The 27,613-nt window shown below is 40.8% G+C and overlaps 1 protein-coding gene and 1 pseudogene across 1 annotated transcript in view; one reads left to right on the plus strand and one right to left on the minus strand.

The window, feature by feature from the left end:
- Positions 1–7,419: 7,419 nt before the first annotated feature.
- MARCHF6 (membrane associated ring-CH-type finger 6) overlaps positions 7,420–27,613 on the plus strand; it is a 76,101-nt gene continuing 55,907 nt past the window's right edge. The window contains exons 1-3 of the mRNA XM_067730370.1: positions 7,420–7,657; positions 26,239–26,335; positions 27,157–27,230. Coding sequence (XP_067586471.1) covers positions 7,639–7,657; positions 26,239–26,335; positions 27,157–27,230 — 190 coding nt within the window. The 5' untranslated portion in view covers positions 7,420–7,638. The remainder of the gene's footprint in view (positions 7,658–26,238; positions 26,336–27,156; positions 27,231–27,613) is intronic.
- LOC137221812 (small ribosomal subunit protein uS8-like) lies at positions 7,940–17,731 on the minus strand (annotated as a pseudogene).

Below are 27,613 nucleotides of genomic sequence, written 5' to 3' on the forward strand. Positions count from 1 at the left end.
ATGCTTGTTCAAAAAAAAAATTCAAAACAAAACTATAAAAAACATTCTTGGGACAATTTGAGAAACTTTAGATTCTAGATGTTGTTATGGTGTGGCAATGGGTTTAAAGGACATTATTCTAACTGTAGGAGATACATGCTAAAATGCTTAGGGGGAAAGTTGTTCAGACACACACTTTCAAATGACACAGAAAAAAAACTATAGTTAAAATACATATGGCTAAATCTTAATAATTGTTGAATCTAGGTTGAGGGCATATAGGTGTTCATTGTATTATTCCTTCAACTTTTCTGTATATTTGAAAATGTTCATAATAAAATGTGCAGAAAACAACTGGTCTTGAAGGCCTTCATCTCAGTAACATTTTGGCTTAAATTGCAAGTAATTTTTATTTGAATATTGTATCTGAATATGTTAGGGATAAGAAACACTTGGTACCTTGTTATGATTTGATTTGACTCAATGTAGCTCCTTGTTGAGACTATCTGCCTGAAGCATTGAAACTGAATTCATTATAACTGAGAAGTGCAGATGCAGAAGTACAGACACACCAAACCTTATAAATCACTGTTGCTCAATTGATATTTCAGCTACCTTATGAATGTGTCTCTTGCTAAGAAAGGCATTCATATACATGTTGCTATTTCAGCAACAAAAAGTATCTATTGGAAAATTATGCTTTGTTTATTCAGCCAATATTTATTGACTTACTACTACATGTCCAGACCTGTGTTGGCCTAAGGGAAACATCAGTAAATGAAAGGGGGCCACGGCTGTTGAAGATCCACAGCCATTGACTTCCAAGTGCACAAGGACAGAAGTACCCTCATTCATGCTAATGCAGAATTCTCTAAAGATTTTGCTTGTGTACACCCTAAAGAATTATTACCTTCATTTGTTGATAAAAATTCTTCACTGTATGTTTAAATGGCAGCAAAGATGTAATTCTGGCATAAAATTGATATTTTAAAATTGTTTCATCACTTTTTTTCAAAAATGGTCCTAGTAAGTATACTTTCTTTACAATCTTTGTCTGGTAATCCCATATCTGAAGTCTTTGTAGGATGGTTTCTGTTATCTGTACGTTCTTGTTTGTATACATATATATATATATATATATATCTCCCAGATATGGGATTACTATATTGTATCTTCCAGGTACTTAGGGGTCCCAGTAGTTCAGGATCATTTTGAACTAAATTTATTGCTTGAGATTATTTGGTTACTGGCGTGTCATGAGTTTGAGGTGCAATCCATGCCAGGGTTGGTTCGTGGGTATAATTTAATAAGGCTCAGCAAAACCAAATTTTCCTAAAAGTTTCAGAGAGGGGTCTACTTTTGGTTCACTATTCCTCCTGAGATCGCAGTTCTGGAGGCCCTGGGGGAGAATCCTGGTAGGTCTCTTAACAGATGTTTCACCATGGGCAGGCTCTGGGCTTTGACAGTTGTTATTCTTGCTCCAGGAAGCTGTCAAAATTCAGGTTCAAAGTTTGCCTGTAATCAGCAGAGCAAAAGCAACTGCCTTGTTCCATTTATATCCCGTCCTTAGATTCCGGCCTGCTAGTTGCTTTACCATTTTTGTCAACTCTTCAGTGGTTTTACAAATATGTTAATATTTTATCAAGTATTTTCAACTGTTGGTCTAAATAACCTAGCCTGCTATATTCTTGGAAAGGGAAGTAAACATCATCATTTTTCTCAATACTTTAAATGAGAAGCTCTTCTAACCTGAGGTTTCTGCCTGGACTTGAAGGCAACCATGAACTCCTGGAAACTGTATGCAACATTTTGTGTTTATGCAGTTTTTCTGGGAAAAAAGCCCACAGATTTTGTCAGATAGTCAAAGGTGCTAATGACTGAGACTCCCCAGATCTGAGAACCACTGCTTTATAGTTCCATTAGCACGTAGCAATTTTAATTTTAAAAAATGATTTCAGAATAATTTCAGACTCACAGAAGAGTTGCAAGTACAGTCCAAAAAAACTCCGATATTGCCTTTACCCAGATTCACCAACTTTTAACATCTCTCTCTCTCTCTCTCTCTCTCTCTCTCTCACACACACACACACACACACACACACACACAGTCTTTTTCTAAACCATTTCACTACAAGCTTCAGACCTGATTCTACACCACCCCTAAATACTCTAATGTGCATTTCCCTAAACAAGGACCTCCCAAGAAGTCAGAAAATCAACACCGATACAACGCTACCATTCAAAGAACCTATTCAAATTTTAGTTTTGCCAACTGTCCCGCAAATGTCTTTCTTAGTTTTCATGTCTAGGATTCCTTCATACATTGCATTTAGTTGTCATGTCTCTTTGGCCTCCTCCAACCTGGAATAGTTCCTCAGTCTTCTGTCTATCATGTCCTTGAGAGTTTACGAGAATACAGCCCTTATATTCCGTAGGCTGACACTCAACTTGATTCCACTGGATGCTGCCTCATGCCCAGACTCAGGCATGCATTCCTGACAAACTTCAATTTTCTCATTATGTCAATCTGTCCCATCACTGGTGATGTAGACCTTGATCATCTACTCATGTTGATGTCTTCACTGTAAAACTACTATTTTTCTTTTTAACTGTTGGAAAATGTTCCAATAATATGCTAAAATCCTGTTCCTCATTGAAACTTCACCCATTCTTAGCCTCCACTGACAACTCCAGTCTGAACCACTAACAGGTTGGTAAGTGATTTTCTGTTTATATCATTCCTTTTACATTTATTGGTTGGCATTATACTGCAAAGGAAGAGCTTTTTTCTCTCCCTACTGATTTATATCATGATGAGCTCATGGATTCCTATTTTACTTAATAGGTTATAATCTGTTAATGTAATATTTATTTTCATGCTCAAATTGTCCTCAGCATGGCCAACGGGAGCCTCTTTGAGCCAGTTTCTTTATCCTTTTAGCATGGCCCTATCACTTTTTGAGCCTTTCCTTAATTTCTGCACAAGATGTTCTAGGCTTATCTTGTAGTTTTCCTGCTTCAGCCCTAAAATCTGACATTTCTTCAGAGTCTTCGTTCCTCTTTTTTTCCCATATAAATATTTTTTGAAACTTTCGAACTTTATTATTTTTTAGAGCAGTTTAAGGTTCACAGCAAAAGTGAGAGGGAGGTACAGAGGTTTCCATATACCCCTACATAGGCTCCCCATTATTAACATCCCCCATGGTATATTTGCTATGATTGATAGACACGTCATAATCACCCAAAGTCCACAGTTTGCATTACAGTTCACTCTTGGTCTATTATTATGGATCATACAGTCTTGCTTCCTTTTAGTGGAGCATGGTATTAGAAACCAAAATCTGTATACTCAGTGTGCTCATAGCTACTGAGGTATCACTGCATGTCTATCATCTCAGAGGACAGAACTAGGAAATGTATATAACATACACATAATATTAAACATTATATATTTCCTAGCATATATATTTAATATCTGATATATATTATATATGATATTTATAGACATACATATATAGTTGAGCCTCGAATAACACTGGTTTGAACTGCATGGGTCCACTTATACTCAGATATTTTTTCAATAAATACGTACTACAGTACTACACCATCTGAGTTGGTTGAATCCAAGGATGTGGAACCACAGATATGAGGGCTGACTATAAAGTTATACTCAGCTTTTCAACTGAGCAGTGGGTCAGTGCCTCTAATCCCCACATTTTTCAAGGGTCAACTATATATATTTCTATATTTGTTTACATTTTTAAAAATGAGTTCCTAATGATACCTATATTTCCAATCCAACACCTCAGGGTTCTTTCTAGCCTTCCCATTTTCCATATTAGTATTTTCTCCAACAGTGGGAAATCTGGTCATCATTATTCAACATAATCAATTGTCGAACCACACCAGTCTTCTCTCTCTGCCACCCGCATGCCTCTCCCTTCAGCATCCATGTTCTTGCCCACATTACTGTTGTGTCTCATAGCAGGAAGGGAGGAGAAATGGAATAGAAAAATGGAAGGGAAGGGAAGATGAGATGAGAGGGAAAGGAAGATAGGAAGGAAGGAAAGAGTTTAACGTTAAGATAATGCCATAAACTGCCTTCAATTATTTATAGACGTTAATGTTAAGCTTATAGTAAGGCACTTTACTTAATTATCATACGTATACTTGGTCAGCAGCAATTCTGTGCAACTTCTGTGCAACTGTTGCAAAGCCTTGGGCTTCTATCTAAACATGGGCTCATGGTAAAAAGTTGAGAGTTTAGTGGCAGTGTTAAGAGTGTGGCTGCAAATGGCAAACAGGTGAGGTTTAACAATTAGAGGTCTGAAGATAAAGACAGACCTGTGCTTTAATTTTGGTTCCTCTTCTACATATGGCCAAAAGCAAGTTACTTATTAGCTGTCTCAGATTCTTCATCTGTGAAATGGCTACAATATTTGCTTTGCAAGATTGCTATTAACGTTCATTGGACATAATAGGGAGTTAGGTTAATTACTGTTATTGTTAGTTTGAGTTAGTGCTCAAAAAATTATACTGTTGTCTTCCCACACATCCCCTGTTGCTCCTTTGATTGTTATATGGAAATCCAGAATTACTAAGCTATAGTATCCTCATGGCACAGTGCACACACACACACACACACACACACACACACACACACACACACACACAGAGGCTGGAACCACATGTATGCTATACCTTTAAGTGTCTCTTTTGATCAAAATGACTTTTTCTCAGGTTGAAATTCTCTATGAATTCTAACTGGTTTCCTTGGATAAAAGTGTGGCAAATAAAAATATTTCTATATAATCTTGGTGTCCTTGTTTGAAAACAAAGAGAATTCTAATTATAATGCATATCTATTGTTTTGTCTTCCCTTTTCTTGTGGGAAATGTTCTTTCTGCACTTCCGTAATGTAGTTCAATGGCGGTGTACACGTTATGTTCTTACAGACCCTCATCATTTGGTTCAGGGATGGGCACTTAGCTGGACCAATGAACTGTCCTTCCCCAGGAATTGTTGAGACCAGAGATCATTGCCTTCAGCCTGTCTGATGGTGAGGCTGAAGATATGACCTTGAGAGCTAACAGGGGCCTTGTCCCCAGCCATGTGGAGGAAGCTGGTGGAACAACAAGAAGCTGATGTGCAGAGAGAAGCAGAGCAGAGGGATGGGGGCAGAGAGGGGACTGTGGTTCCAGCAATTCCTGGGGCCCACTGGACCACTACCCTTGTCACAGTTTGTTCATGTCGACAGTCCATTCCTCCCTTTTGTCTACTAGCTTAGTTGGTAACCAAGAGAGCTCTGACTGCCTTATGTATCTCAAAGGGTTTGTTGTGAGGACCAATGCCCGGCACATAGTAGGGATTCAACACATATTGGTTGATTACTCTTAGGTTTAACCTCCAAATGAAAAATGAAAAAGGTTGGGGCAATTCTCAACTCTAGAAGTAACCTTCCTTTGAGCATCACAAAGGAAGACACAGAAAGACAAAACGAGGGAGCCCTCCACCCACACCGCATACACCCACATCCCTCCAATCCTAACCCAGGTCTACTGCCTGGAGGTTCACATACCTGCCCGGAAAGACCATCAGCACTTCATTCCGTAAATCTCGAAGTCTACCTCTCAGAATCCTTCCTGCTTTTGCTGTACAACCCCTGAGGCTGGGTCTGGTGGTCCTGAACTGTGACCCTGGTCTGAGTTGAGTGGTCTGCCACAGGCCTTACAGGGGATGTGAGTGCTCTGTCCTGTTGGGCGGGAGGGGTGGGGACTGGGGTATGAGCCTCCTTCAGATTCCATTCCTTGGGAGATAATATAGTCTAAACATATTTAAGAAAAAGCTTAAATATGCTCAGTTCTCAAGGTCAGCCCTTGAAATCAGCGGGCCTCCATTTTTGTTTTTTTTTTACTATCTTAACCTGACTTTCGGCAACTCAGGTTATTTATTTATTTATTATTTATTATTTTTTAATTTTGGCTGTGTTGGGTCTTCATTTCTGTGTGAGGGCTTTCTCCAGTTGCGGCAAGCAGGGGCCACTCTTCATCGCGGTGCGCGGGCCTCTCACTATCGCGGCCTCTCTTGTTGCGGAGCACAGGGTCCAGACGTGCAGGCTCAGTAGTTATGGCTCACGGGGCCTAGTTGCTCTGCGGCATGTGAGATCTTCCCAGACCAAGGCTCAAACCCGTGTCCCCTGCATTGGCAGGCAGATTCTCAACCACTGCGCCACGAGGGAAGCCCGGGTCTCCATTATTGTGTCAAGACTTTGAATTCTCTCCTACCTCGGGTAACATGAGTGACACTGGTCAAATCAGTGACATCAGTCCTCAAGGGCTGCTCTCTCTACAGAGGATTCCACTTCGTTATTTTTATTCTAAGTCTCATTCTGATTGATGAGGCTTGGGGGAGGGCGTCTTCCCAACTCCTTCACTCACACAGATGGAAAAGAGATTGCTAGCATTCCTGAATGTATCATGTATCTAATCTATATGCAAGTCATCTGCATATTCTTTAAAATAGATTTCCTTGGGATTAGAGACACCATTAGTTCTACTCAGGCGATTCTAAAAGTGGTGACCTTTCTAACTTGTTATTTTCTACATAGTTCTTCATTTAGACAAAAAGCCAGGGATTAAAGTGAGGAAAGGTGCTGTACTGATAGAAGCAGAGCTCAGTCCGAAGCAATTTAGCTCCGGCCAGATAAGCGTCCGACACGCAGTGTTATCAAGCCCTGTCTGTATCTGAACCGATTTCCCTTAGAGGAGAGTGTTGCAGCCTCCAGCCTAAGCAGGTTATTGAAGCAGTCCTTCCAGTCAAATGAAGAAGTTTCCCCGGGAGGGAGTGTGGTAGAGTTAGAGCTTGCCTTTTAAATTTCAGTGATATTTCAGTACTTCCTCAAAACGTGCATCAGAAGTGCCCGCGTGGGGAACAAAAATGCGTATCCCTGGGCCGACTCCAAACACGCGGCACCAGAATCTCGGGGCGGGAGGGAGGGGGACGCCGAACTTGTATTTTCACAGGCGCCCAGGTAACTAACTCTTCAGCTCTGAGACCCGCTTTTGTCTGCACCGTGCCCGGCCGGCGCTGGGCTCGCCACCTCGCCGTCAGGCGCTCGCTCCCGCTGCTCTCCTCCCTCAGCTCTGCGCCTTCTTTGTTGCCTCCCTCGGGGTCATTAGAACTCAGCTCCTTCTAAGGTTTCAGCCCCATTGCCCCGCGCAGCCCGCGGGACAAAGCCCGTGCGGCCCGCCACCCGCGAGAGTTGCCACCCGCTGTCCGCGAGGGGCGCCGCAACGTCCCCACGGCCGCCACCCACCGAGCCAAGGAGCCACGGCCGCCGCGGCCGCCGACGGAAGTGACGGCACCTGTCGTTGACGCGCCCCGCCCCTTCCGCCTCCGCGCCCCACCCAGGCCTCTCCCCTCCGCCCTCCCCGCCCCTCCCCCTCCCCTCCCTCGCCCGCTTTCTGTCAGCCTTTCTCCCTCTCCCTGTCCCCCTCTCTCCTTCCTCTAGCTTCCTCTTTCGCACCTGAGCAACGCACCTGCCCGGGCCCGGCTCCGCTCCCTCCTCCCTTCCCCCCGCCCCGGCCGGAAGGCTCCGGCCTCCGCCGCGGGAGCTTGGCGGCTGCGTCACCGCCGCCCCCCCTCGCCGCCCCAGACAAGATGGACACCGCCGAGGAAGGTAAGTCGGCGGCGCCCGCGCCCTTGCTCTGGCGACCGGGTTCGGGCCGGGCCCGCGCCCAGTCCGCGGCGCTCGAGGCAGGCGGCGGGCGGAGCGGCGGGGGCGCCTCGGCTTGGGGCGGGCGCGTGGGGACGGCGGCGCGACCCGGCGGGCGGGATGAGGCGCCCGGGCCGTTTGCCCGCCGAGCGGCGGGCTCGAGGGGCGGCAGGGAGCAGGAGGTGACCCCTTGGCGCCCCCGGTCGTTTCTCGCCCGCGCGCGCGCGCGCGCGGAGCTCAGGACCCCTACCCGGGCCGGGGGCGTCGGGCTGCGGTGGCCGCGGCCGGCGTGGCTCCCCGCCCCCTCTGTCCCGCCAGTCCCGGGTGGGGGGGGGGACGGCGCCGTGGTCGCTGCACGAAGTCTGGGGGCGTTTTCCACGCCCTTTCCCACTCGGTTTTGTCTTTCTTTATGTCGCTTTGCCCCTCGCTCTCCGGGCCCGACCCTTTCACGATAAAACTTCTTTGTTGACTGAAACTTCGCGAAAAATACCCCGCCAGGTGACGGCCTGGTGGAGTGAACTGACTCCGTATTTAAAAACCTTGCCCTCTGCTTGCGTGGCCCCTAGTTGTTTGTTTACTAAGCGAGGCAGAGGCAGGGCCACCGGGGTTATTCGAAGCAGGAAGGCTCTTTGTTTCGGTGTAGTTTATTTTGTGCTTAGTCTCTGGCACCAATAAGCAGAGTTTTGTGTGTCTGTTTTGCTTTGTGAGTGCGTGTGTTTTGGATGTGGCTGTTCTGGAACAAGCTGACTCTTGTGAACTGAATACAGAAGTGAAGACATGACTGAACATCTGTGACTATTGAAACGCATTTGCTGATCCCGCGAAGGTAGTTAGGTTGTTTTTAAGCAGTTTTATCTTTTTGGAGTTTATCGAATAATTTCGTGAGTCTATAGAGGAAGTTCCTAATCGCTTTCCTGTTGTTGCGGTTATCGGTGAAGATACATTTATGCTTTGGGTTTATTATGTGGGGATATGATAAGCGTCTTGCAACCTTACAGGTTGTGATTTTGATGATTTTAGATGAAGATCGTTGGGGACTATCGTGGTGTGCAGTAATGGGTGATGAAAAGTTTGATGTCTGTATATGTGATGCGTGGAGGGGATCAATTTATCATTTTTTTTAAAGAAGTCTTTCTTTGGATAGGAAGAACCTCAACTGTAATGATATTTGCATGTTATACTTGACAGTTTACAAAGCATAGTTACATGCCTTCACATTTGATCTAAGATCCCTATGGAGTAGGAAGGTATTATTATCTTTTATAGGTGTGGAAGTTAGTTAGTTTAGTTATTTTAATAGTTTGTCCAAGTTTCACACCCTAGTAAGAGAAAGATTTGAACCTAGGTATCCTGATTACACAGTTTTCCTTTCATTATGGCTCAGTTGTTTTTATTATGTGCTGTGAGTGAAAGGTAATCACCACAGGAGACTCCTTTGGAAAAAATAGTAAAGTGAAACTGCTGAGGAGGTTAGGAATTACTTTCTTTTGACAGGTGGTCCTAGTGTGTAAATTTCCATCTACATCCATACATCCTTTTGGATTCAAATTTTAATGACTCAGTCTAGTAATGCATGTGTTTATTGATTTATCAATTGATATATACTGGCATGTTTTATTAAATTCCCATTCTTTGAGCTTAGGCACTTAGTAATTGCATACACTTATGGTATGATAGTGGAGATTCATGAATTGCAGAATCGCAAAGCTGGAATCATGAAAGAAATATTTTCTGAGTGCTTCTAGTGCACTGCCCACCCCCCTCAGTCAGGGTGAGGTACAAATGATATTTATTTACTGACTTGAACACTGTTCTCTATTGAAATAACTGACACTTACTGAGGACTTGATGGACGGCATGTACTTCACTAAACATTTTATACACATCTCATTTAACTCTCCTAAGACTGTTAAGTAGGCACCATTCCCTTTTTACAGATGAGGAAACTGAGGGTTAGTATGGTTAAATAACTTGCCCAAGGTCATACAGGTAACAGATGTCAGAGGCAAGATTCCAACTCAGGTCTGTCAGACTCCGTGGTTAAATTTATAAGTGGATACCCAGTGTCCAGTGTTGAGATGACTGTATTTTTGTCACTCCCTTTATAAGAGGAATCATCTACATAATTTGACAAAGCTTTACTTTGCATTTGTTTTATGACACTGTTAGTCATGAAATGAAAGTGAATTTTAATACTGCTAATGCCTAATTTTGCAAAATTCCAAATTGGAAGTCTTCTGAAATTTTCAAAGTTAATGTAAATTTAACTTGAAAAAATGCTGGAAGGAAAGGGAGGATTACAGAAGATTTCAGGATAAAATGACAAAGTGAAGACACCGAAAAGCTTGGAAACTTCTGTTTGCTAAATGAGTTATTACAGGTTATTTCTTCAATTAAAAAATGCAATTGGGTTTTTGATTATAAAAGAAACTTTTTTTTTTTGGTAGGAGACTTGGAAAATATGGCTAAACATAAAGAAAATAAAAATTTTTTAAATCTTTAAATTTTATCACTTGTTAAAAACACTGATGATGTTGTTTACTTATCTGTTTTTTAATATGTTAATCTGAGCAAACAGAAATCTGAAATACCAACCTGCAAAGAGATTGTTAAGCTCTTCCATCTCTTAAAAATTGCCTGTTGCTTTCCTCTAATGGTACCATATATGATGTTACCATATATGATGTTAGAATGCTCAGAATGTTTCATATTTGTAGTAAACAAGACTGAATTCTATTAGAAAATTGGTTGTTTGCCAGATGGATTTTGACCCTTCATATTTTGTGTTTGCTAGGTATTAAAGATCTCTAAAGTGTTCAGTGTATTGTTTTATTTTTGTAAAATCAACAGTTCTATAATCCATTCTCATAATACAGCCATGCCTTGTTTTATTGTGTTCATTTTATTGAGCTTTGCAGATATTAATTTGTTTTTACAAATTGAGAGTTTGTGGCAACCCTGCATTGAGTAAGTCTGTAGGTGCCATTTTTCCTGAAGCATTTGCTCACTTCATGTCTCTGTGTCACATCTTAGTAATTCTTTTAAATATTTCAGATTTTTTCATTATTATTATATTTGTTATGGTGATCTGTGATTTACTGTTGTAATTGTTTTGGGACACCATGAACTGTGCCCACAAAGACAGTGAACTTAATAGATAAATGTGTGTATTCTCACTGCCCCACCAACTTCTGTTCCCGTCTCTTTTTTTCTCCTTGGGGCCTCCCTATTCCCTGAGGCTCAACAATATTTAAATTAGGCCATTTAATAACTGTAATGATCTCTAAGTATTCAAGTGAAAGGAAGAGTCTCATGTCTCTCACTTTAAATCAAAAGTTAGAGATAAGTAAGATTAGTGAGGAAAGCATGTTGAAATCCGAGATAGGCTGAAAGCTAGGCCTCTTGCACCAGTTAGCCAAGTTGTGAATGTAAGGGAAAAGTTCTTGAGGAAAGTTAAAAGTGTTCCTGCAGTGAACACATGGATGATAAGAAACAGCCATATTGCTTATATAGAGAAAGTTTTAGTTGTCTGGAGAGAAGATCAAACCAGCCACAACAGTCCCTAAAGCCAAAGCCTAATCCAGAGCAAGGCTCTAACTCTCTTCAGTTCTGAGAAGGCTGAGAAAGTTGAGGAACCTGCACAAGAAAAGTTTAAAGCTAGCAGAGCTTGGTTCATGAGGTTTAAGGAAAGAAGTTGTCTCCATAACACCAAAGTGCAAAGTGAAGCAGCAAATACTGACGTAGAAGCTGCAGCAAGTTATCCAGAAGATCCAGCTGAGATAATTCTTGGTGGTCACACTGAAAAACAGATTTTCGGTGTAGATGAAACAGCCTTATATTTGAAGCAGATGCCACCTAGGACTTTCAGAGCTAGAGAGGAGACGTCAATGCCTGGCTTCAGACCTTCAAAGGACAGGCTGATTCTTGCTGGGGCTAATGTAGCTAGTGACTTGAAGCTGAAGCCATTGCTCATTTACCATTCCAAAAATCCTAGGGTGCTTAAGAATTATTTTTAATCTACTCTGCCTGTGTTCGGTAGATGGAACAACAAAGCCTAGATGACAGCACATCTGTTTACAACATGGTTTACTGAATATCTTAAACCCACTGTTGAGACCTACTGCTCAGAAAAAAAGAAGGTTCCTTTCAAAATATTATTGCTTACTGACAATGTACCTGGTCACCCAAGAGCTGTGATGGAGATGTACAACAAGATGAGTGTTGTTTTCATGCCTGCAAACACAACACCCATTCTGCAGCCCATGGATCAAGAAGTAATTTCAACTTTCAAGTCTTATTATTTAGGAAATGCATTTCATAAGGCCATAGCTGCCATAGATAATGATTCCTCTGATGGATCTGGACAAAGTAAATTGAAAACATTCTGGAAAGGATTCACCATGCTAGATGCCATTAAGAACATTTGTGATTCTAACACAACATTGTAAATCAACTATACTTTAATAAAAAAAATAAAATTTAAAAAAAGAACATTTGTAATTCATGGGAAGAGGCAAAAATGTCAACATTAATAGGGGTTTGGAAGTTGATTCCAACTGTCATGGATGATTTTGAGGGGTTCAGGACTTCAGTGGAGGAAGTAACTGCAGATGTGGTACAAATAGCAAGAAAAATAGAAGTGGAGCCTGGAGATGTGACTGAATTCTGTAATCTCATGATCAAATTTTAACAGATGAGGAGTTGCTTTTTATGGATGAGCAAAGAAAGTGGTTTCTTGAGACAGAATCTGCTCCTAGTGAAGATGAAATGAAAAGTTGTTCAAATGACAACAAAGCATTTAGAATATGATGTAAACTTAGTTGGTAAGGCAGGGGCAGGGTGTAAGAGGATTGACTCCGATTTTGAAAGAAGTTCTGTTAGGTAAACTGCTCTGTATCATCAAATATTTGAACTTCAGAGCTTGAGGAGATCTTAGATCTTCCTCATTTTATCGACTAGGAATCTGATCCTGCAAAGCACTGATATTTTTCAGTTTAAAAAAAAAAATCTGTTCTTTGCTCAAGGATATACATTTTTTAAAAGTAAAAGCACTGCAACATTGGAGTAAATGTTGCAAGTATTGATGTATGAAACTCTCATTAAGATATTAAACGTTTTGCCATAGTAGGGTGCTCTCATTTCAGCCCAGTGATATATAGAGCTGATGTTTTTCATTTTTCTAAATTACTGCTCACACTAGCAGAATGTAGTATAAAATCTTAGCAACCTATTTTTATGGACTGCCAAAACAATTGTTCTTTATGCTTTATGAGTCATATTCATTGGGAAGGGATGAAGCTGAACTTTATCATAGTTGATCATGTTCTATATCTATTATGGTAAAACCTTGAGGTGACTTAGATTTGGAAGTAATGAGTTAAAAGGATAGGAAGTTGTCAGAACCAGACAGCTAGTTACTGTCTTTCTAGAACCACATGGTCTTTCATCTCTGCTTCCAGTAATGCCTGCTTCATTCTTCTTGCCACAGATCAACTTTCACTGCTTTGGCATGCTTACGGGCAAGCATACATGCACTTATTTGACAAGTGTTTATTGAGCACCTGTTAACTAGCTAGGCAATATTTTATGCACTTGGGCTAGGCTGGTAACAAAATAGACAAAATCCCTTCTTTCATAGAACCTACGTTCTTGTTTTTGGCTTGGTAGAGGAGGAGGGGAGGACAGAAAATAAACATGTAGTAAATTATGTGGCATGATGAGATGGTTATACGTGCTGTGGAGAACAGTTAGTTGGGAGGGAACAAGATGGGTGAGAAAAGGATGAGATGAAGGTGGATTACAAAGGGGCATGAGTTAATTTTGGTGGTGATGGATATGTTCATTATCTTGATTGTGGTGACAGTTTTACCAGTGTCAAGCGTATCAGGTGATAACCTCTAAGTAAGTGTATTTTATTGCATGTCCGTTATTCCTCAGTAAAACTGTTTTTTAAAATCCATTGTCTTTTACTCATGCATGGCTTTGTAACCTCATGTATTGATTATTTGGTAGCTGTTGGATCAAGTTATGCAAATCTTCCAAATCTTGACACATTTTCCTGTGTAACATAAAAGTCACATTCATTAATGTCACCACGTATCTCAAAAAGGCTTTAGGTATTGGAGAAGCTGTCGTTCTTATTGTGGTGGATGTAGGTTTTCTAAAATCCTAATATTTGCTTGAAAGTTTTATTTTTGTCAGTGGCAGCAAATATTGTCAGTGTTTTCCTTGGTTCTTAGGCTCACTTCATTCTTTTGTGACACAATGCCTGCCGAATACCCAAATCTGTCTGAATAACTGTTGTTTGTCATTTTGTTGTTGTTTTGTTTTTTTCCATAGTAAAAATGGTGTTTCGTGGGGGGTGGGGGTGGGGGTGGGGAAGCAGTTAGTTCAGCTGGTAACTCCAAAGAGTAATACAAGTGCTTTTTCTTGAGACAAACACTGCTGTTGAGCCTGAGTCCAGGAGTGAGTCCACACTCTCTGTATTTTTCACCTAAAATTTCCACTTGGTTCTTCTTTGAATCTTCTTTTTCCTTGGCACTTTGGATCCAGTGAGGAGACAGAAAACACAGTAACTTAACTAGAGGAAGTTGAAAGAATTGTTAACCTATGATTAGAATAATTATATAATTATAAAGATGTAAGGACTACTGTAAAGTGTACTGTGGGCCTGAGGGAAAATGCCCAAGTAAGGACAGACTGGGGAGGGGTGAGGGCCCCTCCTCACAGCTGTGGTTCAGACCTCATTGGAGAAGTATGGAGTTGTCCAAGCCAGAGCTAGTCCACAGTTTCTGGGTGAGCAGGAAACAACCCTCCAGGGTGGATGCAGGAGACTCAAGGTTGATGGGTAGGCATGCAGACTGAGTTAGGGTACCACTGTGGGCTCAAGGCCTGGAGTGTGTTGAGCTGTTTATCAGTAGGGCTGTGAGAAGTTGGATACTAAAGCAAACCTACTGACAGGGCAGCGGGAGCAAGGAGGGCTCCAGTCCTCCTGTGTGGTCCCTTCAGCACCCTCTACCGACAAATTTATTTTTAAAAACTCTTTAAAAGAGTCCAATCTCTTATCAGTGAACAGGTGGTACTGAAGGATAAATTTGGACCTGAGAGGAAATATTCAGTACATTGATACTTGGCACACTCCTGCTAAAACTTGGGAGTTATTGCCTGTGCTGCTGAATTTGCATTTGCCCACTGCTGGCAAAATCCTCACCACGAACTCTAACTACTGCAGGAGTCCACAGTACCTGCAGTTAGTTGCCACTGCTGTTTTTAGAGCCAGAAGTAGGAAATGGCTTTACACCTTCCCACCATCTTATGATCCCACAGAAGAGCTTCTCATTGAAAGCATGTAACTCAAGCCTAGTCAGCAAGGCAGATGTAGTTTTCAGGCTTCCAGGAGCAATAGTATAGGTGAATGTTAGTTTTGTAATGATCAGTAATCTGGAGAGATAAGAAATAACTAAGCTTTGGGATATATGGAGAATTGGGATATATGGAGAATTGGAATTTAAATGTATGCTTTCAAGGCCTAATTACCAAATCCATGGTAAAAAAAAAAATAGGTATACTTTCACAGTCAAAATGGAAGTGTTTTTCACAGAATTTTAGCAGTTAAAATTTTCTTGTAATTGTAAAAGTAGCAATGAAACAGTAGAAACTTTGGGAAAACGGGAAGGAAATCACGCATGTTCTCATCTAACCAATATAATGGCTATCATTTTTTGTATTTTCTGTTTTAGGCTGTTTTGTGTTTTTTCCCTAGTTCTAAGGACAGTGTGTATTCATTTTTTTATTCCTGCTTTGTTTACTTAACATTATGCAGATTTCCATATTGTCATATAACTGTTAATATTTGCTATTTTTAAGGGACTATAGACATTTGTGTAGTAAATGTACCACAATTTATGTAGCCACATAAATTGGATAGGTTATCCACAGATATTTTGAATAATACTTCTTAATAATGTATTTTCAATATTTGTTTACTGTAATCGTAGCTACTAATTATAAAATTTTTGTTAATCAGCTATTAAAAATCCTTTGTTACTGCAACCAGGTGAATCAAGGTCAACATTAACAGTCATAAAAATCATGTTGATAATGTACCGTTCCTATTCTGTGATGAAATGGCACTTTACCTATGTGATTTTCCTCCCCAGAACCCATAGCCCCACTCTAATCATGAGCAAAAACATCAAACCAATTCTGGGGACTTCCCTGGTGGTGCAGTGGTTAAGAATCTGCCTGCCAATGCAGGGGACAGGGGTTCGAGCCCTGGTCTGGAAGGATCCCATATGCCACGGAGCAACTATGCCCGTGAGCCACAACTACTGAGCCCACGAGCCACAACTACTGAAGCCTGCGTGCCTGGAGCCCGTGCTCCGCAACAAAGATAAACCACCGCAATGAGAAGCCTGCACACCACAACAAAGAGTAACCCCTGCTCACCGCAACTAGAGAAAGCCCTCGTGCAGCAACGAAGATGCAATGCACACAAAAAATAAATTAATTTTAAAAAAAAATCAAAGTCATCAAAAACAAGGAAAGTGTGAGACACTGCCAGAGCCAAGAGACGACTAAGGAGACGTGACAACTAAATGTAATGTGGATTCTGGAACAGAAAATGACATTAGGTAAAGATCAAGGAAATCTGAATAAACCGTTGATTTTAGTTAATGCTAGTGTGTCATTATGGCTTCATTAAGTGTAGTAGAACTACCATCCTAATGTAGGATGTTAATAAGAGGGGATACTGGGTACTGTGTACGGGGGAGCATTGTACTGTCTCCTCACATTTTCTGTAAGTGTAATCTGTTCTAAAAAATAAAGTGTATTAAACCCTTTGTTTATTAAATTATCACTAGTTTATCAGCAGAAGGAAAGTGGAAACATTTTGAAACCTTACGTGAAACAATTTTCAGGATAGACAGTGGCTTAAGAGTTAAGATGTACCCAAAGCTTTAAGAGTTGTTTTGCATTTTTTCTCATAGTAGATACTTAGAATATATTTGGTGAACTGGATTTTTGGCTAAGAAAACTAACGGGATGGGCTAGCCTTGAATGGGTGTTGACTTCCACAGCTGGCACCAACTTGATAACCTCTCACACTATTGGGTGTTCCCCCTCCCTTTCATCTCATGGGCTGTCTCCATATTCAGTCACTAAGGACTTGAAGGTTTCATTCAAAAAAAACTTTACTGAGCTAGGTACTGTGCTAGGAACTTCTAAAAGGTATGCTTTGTGAAGATATTAAGTATTCAAATAAAGCAACAAAAGTTGCCATAGGAGTTAACGGAAGAAATTTACCCTTGAAAACCAGGAAGAGCGTTGCGTTATTGTTCTAGGTAAGTTTGCATTCATAACCAGCAGAGTGCATTGATTTTACTTTGGCCTGAGCAAGATTTGTAATTTTACTGCATGTAAATTTGGTGGAGCCTTACTCCACCGCAGAACATTATTTCATTTTTAGTGAAGGGCCTCAGGCTGCACCTTTTGTAGACTGCACTCTCCTTTTGTACCCTTGGCCTTGTTATTCTCTTGAGGTTTTGGGTAGTGGGATTGATCCTAGTAAACAAAATAGATTATTTTTTCTTTGACTCCCCCCCCTTTTCTCCATTGAGGCATTTTATTTGCACATTGTTATATACTCCTAGGAAAAAAAATTACAGGATTTCTCTCCTATGTGTTTTTGTCTTGTTTCTTCATGGTTGTCCTGCCAGCTGAGGTTGTCAGTACAGTGAAACCAAGCTAGAAGAATGGAAGTAGGCTATTTTGACATTTTCCTAGATTTTTGAGTTGCACTTCAAATCTGGGCCTGATCACTCCATGCTTGTTTAACTTGCCTTTGAGGTTCACAATAATTTTCCCAGCTCTGTGATCATCAGTGATTTGAAATTTGGCAATGTAAGCATGCTTCATCATTACAATTAGAAACCAGATGATTTTGAAGCATAGCCTGACAAGAACCTGGCATTTGTCTCTCTTCTCAGCATTGTTAATGCTCTTGAGAGCATCAGCCAGGTCATTCAAGCACACCATTGCGGTAGCACGGAAAGATGGTGAAAAGAGTTTTCTTTGACTTTCTGTGTTAGTGGTGGTTGTGCTTGTTTTAGTTTTTGTTTTGTGAAGCAGCTAAGATCTTTTATAAAACAGGATAGGCTAATTTATGTCTTAGTCACAAAATTCCCCCAGACCTGAGCAACAGAAGGTTGCTTTAAGTTTCTCACTGACATCACGTCCAGTGTGGCTGGGGAGAGATTCTCCTGCTAATAATGCTGGTCACTTGGAGATCTAGATTGGAGACCATGGCTTAGCACATGATTCCACAATTGTTCAGGCAAGAAAATGCAGTGTGATGGATTGTGTTTATTGGTGCCCAAAGACTTCTATCCAGAAGTGATGGCACATCACTATAACTCATATTTCATTGACTAAAGCAAGTCACATGTTCAGGTATAATTTCAGAGGTGACAGGGAAGTGCAGTACTGCCACATACCCAGAAAGTAGAATGCCAAAAATATTTGATGACCAATGCTGATGATTTCCACAGTCTCTAGCAACATTAATTCCTACCTGGTCGGATGAAATAAATGTGCTCATTGGGGTATATTTCAATCTACAACTTCATTAGAACACATTTTAGAGAGGGAACTAATTTTTTTTCATGTCGTTACCTTTTCTCATTTGTTCTTTTTCTCTATGTCTGTTTAGACACTAGTACTGTAGAAAACCTGATTTTATTAAAATTAAAGTGTATTTAAAGTCTTCCTTATTTAATGTCTCTGAGTTTTTGACAAGTGCATATAGTCATGTAGCCACCACAATCAAAATATAGAATAGTTCTTTCACTCCCCAAAATAACTTCGTGTCTTTTTATGGTCAGCTCCACCCCCAGACCTGGCAACCACTGATCTGTTTCTGTCTGTATAGTTTTGTTTTTTCCAGAATGTCATAAGTGGAATTAAACAGTATGTAGCTGTTTGAGTCTGGCTTCTTTCAGCTTAACATAATGCATTTAAGATATAGTCACATTGTTGCCTGTATCAGCAGTTTGTTCATTTTTATTGCTGAGTAGTATTCTATTGTAGGGATGTGCCACAGTTATCCATTCCCCAGTTGTGGAATGCTTGGGTTGGTTGTTTCCGGTCTGGGAGAATTATGAATGAAATTCACATAGGTTTTTGTGCAAACATAAGTTTTCATTTTACTAGGTTAATACCTAGGAATAGGATTGCTGGATGTATGGTAAGAGTATATATGTTTTTATTTTTGTTATTTTAATAGGTATGTAGTGGTAATCTTACTGTGGTTTAAGCTTTGTTGTTAATGTAAAATTTACATAACAAAATTTACCATTCTAACCATTTTTAAGTGTCTGATTCAGTGGCATTAAATATAAGCACATTGTTGTACAGTCATCAGCATCTTAACTTTGTTTTTAATTTGCATTTCCTTAATGAGTCAGCATTGTTTCCATTTGTAGACCTTCTTTGCTGAAGTATCTGTTCAAATCCTTTGCTGAATTTTTTTGGACTATTTTCTTATTGTTAAGAGCGAATTAGTAAGCTGGACGAAGAATTTGAATAGATAGTTCACAAAGAGAACATGGCAAAATGTGGAAATATCCAGCTTCACTAGTAATAAAACTACTTCTTACTTAGCTGTTGTACTAGTTAGTTTTACCCTTATATTTCAGTAATGTGTTTCATTAGAGGGAGCAAATCTACTGTTCAAAAGGAAGAAAATTATAAATTTGGAGCGGTAGATAGTAGATATATATAAGATATTGACATTAAATTATGAAAAAATAAAACATTCAAGGAAACTTGATCACATAAACAGGTTGTGTATGATAACGTCAAAAAGTTGTCTTTTGGAATTGGGGGTTAGGTTTTAAATCCTCATTTCCTTATTAACTTGCTTGATAATATAGTTGGGCTAGGATTAGAAATAGAGTTTGCTAATCTTAAGTCTACTCCCCACTTGTTCTTGACTGTTAGAGGTGATGGTAGGGTCGAATTTTTTTCTTGTACTGTTTGGCTGGGGTACAGCAGTAGTTACTGTCTCAAGTTTTCTGTCTTGCTGAGTTGCCCTTCCCTGGTCCTTTGGCTAGAGAGAGAGCAAGCTTTTGGGGGGAATTTTTTTTGTCTGTTCTCATTGGTGTTTCTACCTCGCCAGCTTCTCCACCTCAGCCTCCAGTCCAGGATACTTGAGGCAAAACACAAATCCAGAGAACTCACTGCCTTGTGGTTCCTTGGCGTCCCAGCTTCTTTTGCTGATCTGCCTTCTCTTCACCTTTTAGAGTCTTCTTATGTTTGTTTTGTATTATAATATCCGGGGTTTTTAGCTGTCCTTGGCAGGAGGAGTAGGCAGAAAACTCCTACTATTTCATCTTGGTGTAGAATCTTCATTCGTCTTTTAGTCTTTATTGCTGCCTTTCTCTAGAGCGAACCTTTATCCTTATTTTCTAAATGATATGTGTTTTACATGTTTCTGAATTTTTTTACATGTGGAATTATATAGGAGTAGGTACTCTTTGCGTCTGGGGTTCTTTATCACTCAACATCATTTTGTGAGATAAATCCAAATTGTGGTTTGTGGTTTTGGTTGGTTTATTGTTTTTGCCATGAAGTATTAAATTATGTGAATATACCAAAATTTATTTATCCAAATTTATTTGCCAAATTTAGGCAATTCGGGTGGTTTCCATTTTGGAGGCATTATTATGAATAGAGCTGCTATGAACATTCTTGTACATGTCTTTGAACATAAGTATATAGGAAACTATTAATTTTAAGTAAGATATTAGCAAAATACTACACAAATATATACAGTTGATCCTTCAGCAACACTGGTTTGAGCTACTTGGGTCCACTTATATGCGGATCTTTTCCAGTACTTATATGGTGTTGGCCCCTGTCCCATTCGTGGGTGTCACATCTGTAAATTCAACCAACTGCAGATCAGAATTTTCATCTGAATTTGCTTGAATCCGTGGATGTGGACAGAACCTGCAGATGTGGAGGGCCAACTATGGGACTTGAGTGCCCTGGAGTTTTGGGATACATGGGGGCTCTTGGAAGCAATCCATCCATGGATGCCTAGGTACACCTGCACTATAGGCAACATACACTTATAAAATAAGGAAAGAACTTCTTTCCCCCAACCCTGATCCCCACAACGTAGCAACTGTTAATAGTTTCTTATGTATTCTTCCAGAATAAATGTTTAACTATGACCTTTATATACCTGTGCCTTGTTTCAGATTTTTCTCCTGGAATATAGATTGGCAGGGAAGAACCTTCCATTGCTTCTACTCCATACGCACGGACTAGCTAAGGAAATTGAGTTGAGGATATAGAGCAATGGCAGTTGCAGCCTATCTCTTAGGTAGCTTTTCCTGACCTCCATTTCCCTGATAAGGAGTGGATAAGCCACACCGAATCAGGTGTGGCTCAGGGCCTGCTAAACAGCTGAGTGTTTGCCTTGAAGAGTTTTATAGCTGAGGCTTATCACCATTCTGGTTGATTTATAGCAACAATCTTTGCCTTTCCATTTAGGGAAATATTTATACATAAAGTACTCTTGAGCAAAACTCAGTCACAACTTCATCATGTGGGGAAACACAAGAGTCAGTACTGCAAAAGAGATTTGTGATGTTGTTTCTCGGACCAGATTCTGTATTAGAGTCATTTAGATGAAATGGTTTTAATAGAAATGGGTTGTGGGTTGCATAGCAGTAGGCTTTTAGGAATGTTGAGGCAGATTATTTAGATCTTATTTTGCTTTCTTTCCCTGATGAAGATATAGCCAGTGAAAGTTTTAACACATTTTGAAAAACATGGTCAGTGAAATAGGAAAATTGCTAACATGAGTTTTCACATTTGTGTGTGTATGTTAAATAAACCACATGCAAAGACCTCCTGCTAAAGAACTTCACTGATAAGATTGGACTTGGTGGGCTTCCCTGGTGGCACAGTGGTTAAGAATCCGCCTGCCAGTGCAGGGGACACGGGTTTGAGCCCTGGTCTGGGAAGATCCCACATGCCGCCAAGCAACTAAGCCTGTGCGCCACAACTACTGAGGCTGTGCTCTAGAGCCCGTGCTCCCCAGCAAGAGAAGCCACCGCAATGAGAAGCCCGTGCACTGCAACAGAGAGTAGCCCCCACTCACCGCAGCTAGAGAAAGACAGTGTGCAGCAACAAAGACCCAACGCAGCCATAAATAAATAAATAAACAAACAAACAAATAGGACTTGGTAGTGTTAGTAAAGTGAAAGTTCAGCTATGATATTTACAAATTGCATGTTAACCTTTGATTGTTTTTTTTAAAGTTTCATTATACAAAATTTCAAACTCTCACAAATAGATTAATGTAATAAACTTCCGTATAACCAGCATCTGGATTCAACAGATACAAGCATATGGTTGATAATTCTTTTATCTCAATTCTTTTATCTCTTGCCTCCCCACACTTCTGCTGGATTGTTTTAAAGGAAATCCCAGATACGATATCTTTTCATCCATGAATACTTACGTATTCTAAGAGATAATTTTTTTTAAACAAATAACCACAATACCAGTATCATACTTACTGTCTTTATCCTCCAAGTTTTAAAGTAACAATCAATATTATTACTATTAACATGATGATTACTGAATTCTCTTTAGGATTTCTTTATAGTTCCTTCTGTCTTTGGATATAGCCTACTTGAGGATATATTACCATGTTTTAAAGTCTAAAGTAATTATTTTCTGTGATTAAGCTTGATATACACAGGTTCATTTGATTTGTTTTTGGTTTATTTTGCATTTTGATTATTATATGATTTCCACTTTTATTATTATGTAAAAGATATCCATGTAAAACAAAGTGATTCAGAAGTCTAATGTTCCCTTCCCTTTTCCTTTTATAATCAGTGGAGCTTGTGAAGTCCCTGATACAATAATGATAATTGTATGCATATGTGTATTTTGAGAGAGCCATAGTTATTCTCTGATTTTTTTCAGATGTTCTGTGAGCAAAATCTATCTGTCTATCTATCTCTCAGCATACCTAAACATACCACTACGATAGAGCAGTGGTTCTCAAACTCTTTTGGTCTCAGGATCCCTGTAAATTCTTCTAAAAGATTCAGAAGAGCTTTTAATTGCCGTATAAGAGAATAAAAAAATTTAGAAATATTTATTCACTTAACACACTCATTATGTGTTAATATAAAATTTTTTTCATGAAAATAACTGTATATTCCAAACCCAAAATATTGGTGAGAAGAGTGGATTTGTTTTATATTTACATACCTCTTAAATGTCTCGTTTAATGGGAGGCAGCTGCATTCAAACAGGTGTCTCATGTAGCCTCTGGAAAACTCCACTGTACACTGGCAAGACAATGAGAGTAAAACACTATTAGTGTTATGGTGAAAATAGTTTTGACCTTGCAGGGCAAGGTGAGTCCAGTCCTGTACTTTAGACTGTCGAGCAGAGCTCTGGGCCTTGATTTAGATTTGTTGTGTTTGCTTAGTTTTCTGTTTATTGGTTCGTCCTTCAGAAGGATGGAGTCTTCTGAAGATCAGTGTCTGGTCGTATTCACGTGTTTCTCTGTCCTGCTAGTGGAAGTGCTGTCTCTCCAGTCCCACCCAACCCCACCTTCCCCTCGCGGCCGTGCTATGGGAGTGTGGGGAGACGTTGTGTCTCTTGCGGGTGGGCACATCCCTCAGCCTCCCGCTGTGATGTCCTTGCCGCGGCTCCCTGCGCCACACAGGGCTAGGTCACCTTGTGGGGCTGGTCCCTGTCTAGGAGGCACCCGGCTGGCATCGGCCGATCAGCCGTTCACACCCATGTTGATACTGTTTCCGGTGTTTGTTCCTGCATCCCGCTAGCCCAGGTGTGCCCACAAAGGCTGTCCCTGCCCCACCCCAGTTCATCGCCGCATAACTTGTGGCTGACCAGTCATCATGTTGGTGGAGGGTGACGTGGTGACCCTCATTCGTGTAAGCCCAGTGGTGTCTCTTGCCGCTTTCCTCTGCACTGTGTCTTGCTTATGGGACACCTCTTGCCGCGCTTTGGCTACTGCGCCCTACTTTCTACTCCCGCAGCTGCCTGAGAGCTGGCCGGGGAGACAGGATGAGGGGGAAACCACTTTGCCCTATGACTGCAGCTGCCTCCCCACACTCGCACTCAAACCCACCCTGAGTGGTTGATCCTGCCGTAGCACATGCCTGTCGCTAAAGTTAATCCACGGCCGTCTAAGCACTTCTGGCTTAGACACCCTGATGTTGAGAATGACTTTGAGCGCTTATTTGGCTCCTACCTGCAGAACTGTGGTAATTCTAGAACTAATCCATGCCCATGGGCATCAGCAGCTCTGCTCTGATGATTCTAGATGACCAGGATTGCACGTTCTGTGGCCCTATTAAGGAGCCGTTTTGCGTACCATGGCAACCACCGTGACTGGGAATTCGGGTGATGGGAAATCTGGATTCGATTCCATACAGGAAGCCTGGTAATCGACTACTCCAACCTAGGAAGGTAGCAGATTTGCCACTCGCGACCTGAGGGTGGGGAGGCAGTGATGAAAGACAACACTGGACACTTTCGAGGTCTGGTAATCGGAATGAGTCCACTTAAAATCCTTTAAGGCAGATCTGTTGTGTGGCAAATCTGGTACTGGCAGCTGAGGTAATCCCCAGCTTCAGTGGCAGGGTATTGAATTCGGTGCAGTTAAAATGCTGTGTGATCTGCCGTGCGGGTCTGCGGATGGGGAGCCGCCGTTCCTATCCCTACCCCCTACCTCTCAGTGCCCTCCTGGCTTCTAGCCGAGTCTCCGTGGGCTGAAGTGTGCACTTGAAGAAATTAAAGTACTCCAAGCAGGCGCGAGCTGCCTGCACACTGCTGCTGGAAATCCTGGAATGGGAGCGTGGTTCTGTTTTATTTGTGTTGGAATTTGATTGTGGAGGCCCATTAGACGGGATGGCTGGGTTGCTCATACTGCATCGCTAGAGCTCAAAGTCTTAGATTGATGTAAGACTGACCAGAGTGAAAGCTTTTGCCATGGATGTTTTCATTACTTAAGGATGAAGGTGAAAATGGGAGGTTTGAAGAGATTCTGATCCCATGTTGTCTGACCATAAACAATGCCGACTGCCCTCGTTATTTCCGGTAATGTGCCGGCAGCTTATTGCTGGCAGCTTACGGGAAACTGAAGTCCTTCGGATGGTGGTAGCTGGAGTGTCTGGTTCCAGAGCTGAAATTTGAAGGCACAGCGGTGTGGTCTGCGCTTAATTTGACTCAAGCTGGACAACCCTACGCGACTCCATCACAGACAGGATTGGCACTTTGATAGCTCTTACATGGGTGGTGGTGCATGGCCTTTCTGTGGTGCTGGAGTGATTTGTCTGGCTCCTTGATAACCGGGGAGACTAGTGTGCTCACCACTTAGGTTACCCCCAGTGCTTGATATCCCTAACTTCGACAAATATTGCTTAGCCACCCAGGATTGAGCAATCACAAGTCTGTGACGCTCTTAAGGGGCTGTAACTGCGCCACGCTTCTCAGCATGTGCGTATCCCAGTCTGACAGGTGCTGGGGATTCATTATTAAATCCATTAGTGCTGGGCTCTGGGTTGCAGTTATTCCTCATTAATGAGGAATTCCCTGTAAGAGAGTAGATCAGAAGCTTGCATTAAGTCCCTGCCCGTTGTTCATACTGCCCATCGCCCCTCAGATTGCCCACTTGGGGTTGGCATTTGGTCTTGGTGGATTGCTGAGAAGATGGTCTAAATGAAAATCGCAACCAGGTTTCGGTAGGTGGTCCTGCAGAAAGATCGCGTTAAGGACCGAGCAAGCGAGCTTGAGGGATAACTTTCGGCCATCTGTATCTCACCCGCCACCCCAGGCAAGACTGACGCTAGTGCCATGAGAATCACTTGGGGCGGGGGTGGAGGGAGTGAAGGAAGAGCTGCTGCCCTTTGGTGGCCGACCCGTAGCCCTGAGCTTCCGTAGTTTCTGCTTAAGGTGGTCTCTGGCTCGCCTCTCTCTGGCCTTCGTGGTCTTGGGGTGCCCCCTCCACACGCTATTGTGTGTGTGTCTGTTCCTGTCTGTCTCTCCCTCTAGGGCCGCTCTGCTGTTTCGATGTGTTTTTGTGAAATTTAAACTTCACAAAAAGGACCAGACTTAGGACTTTAGACTTTAAACTGTTAGGACAGGAATGGTGAAGTGATTTTGCATTTTTCTATCTATAATCTGTTAGTTATGAGAAAGTACAGTTTCAAGTAAACCACAGTTTCCGTTATTTTCAATTTTGATTTATTTACAGAGCTCTCATACAAAGGGACAGTTGACCTTTTATATAATAGAAAATTTTTAAGTTTCAGATATACTAGATTATCATCCTGTTCACACTTTTTAGTTTTCCATGATGTTGATTAATGTTTTACCTAGTGATAGAGTCTTGCTTTAGCATGCAGTATTTTAGTTTTTGGTGGCCTATTATTTTTTTAAAAGTTATAACCAAAGATAATTCAATTTTTCTTTTTCATTAATAGACATATGTAGAGTGTGTCGGTCAGAAGGAACACCTGAGAAACCTCTTTATCATCCTTGTGTGTGTACTGGCAGTATTAAGTTTATCCATCAAGAATGGTGAGTCATCCTTTTAGAAAATTTTTATGTCTGAGCTTTTCTGTCATCTATATAAGGGATACTGTTTCAGTGAACTTTCTCTGTAACTAGTTATTTCTTTAAAATTTTTTTGTGAAAATTTGGAAATTACCCATATTTCTTATTACCATGCCATGTCATTTTGGTATATTGTCTTTCAGATGCACGTGAGTACCCATTTGTTTATTTCTACCATGGAGAGCTTATGTTTGTGGGAAGTGTTATGGTGTTGTAGTTTTGCTTGGCATGATTATAGTTTACATTTAGGAAATGCTTTGTGTAAGGTAATAACTCAGTGCTTGTATACATTTTAACTCATTTAATCCTTACAACAAAACTGCAAGGTGGAGTATGATTATGATTTTATGATTATTCAGATGAGGGAACTGAAGCATTGAAAGGTTAAGTAACTTGTTCTATGTCACACAGCCAGCCAATTAGTGATAGACCTAGCCACCAGGTAGCAGTATCCTTAGACCAATATTAGAACTGATGTTGATGCTTGGAGGTTCTTCTATATTCAGTTATCTTTGAGGACGTTACAATTTACTTTGATTAGTTAATTGTTCAGTTAATTGAAACTGCTTTTTAATAGAGGAAATACATGTCATTTTTATCTTTATCTGTTATAATTCTGTACTCTTAGAGGGCATTAATGATAAAAAGTTTAGGACTTTCTAAATTTAAAATTGTAAAAGTTCTGTGATATGTAAAATTTTAGTAAAGCAATATTAGTTTTCAATGAAACCTTAAAAGTTTTTTTGTTATAAACACTATACTTATGAATGTATTTGTAATTGCAGCTTAGTTCAGTGGCTGAAACACAGTCGAAAAGAATACTGTGAATTATGCAAGCACAGATTTGCTTTCACACCAAGTAAGTTCTTTCGAAGTTTTCACTGCATTTCTAGGTTATAACTGGCCACATAAAGGTGTTTAAACAGTTTTAAAGCAACTGTGTTCAGCTTAATTTGTCTTTTATGGTAATAGAAAGTATTGCTATAACATTTTGGAAAATATTTTTAAAAACTACACGTCAGCTTTTAATACACCACACGTCAGCTTTTAACACACCACACGCACGTGATTTAATTTGTGGGATATTTCTTTTTTTTTTAGACAAGTTCAAACGTGTACAAAGGTATAATGAGCCTGTATGTATCCATCACTCAGTTTCATCCATTTTCAACTCATAGCCTTTACATGTCATTCCCTATGCTCTTGTTGTCACCTCTCCATCCTTATTAAAGCAAATCCCAT

This window comes from Pseudorca crassidens, chromosome 3 (assembly GCF_039906515.1).
Source record: "Pseudorca crassidens isolate mPseCra1 chromosome 3, mPseCra1.hap1, whole genome shotgun sequence".
NCBI classification, from domain to species: domain Eukaryota; kingdom Metazoa; phylum Chordata; class Mammalia; order Artiodactyla; family Delphinidae; genus Pseudorca; species Pseudorca crassidens.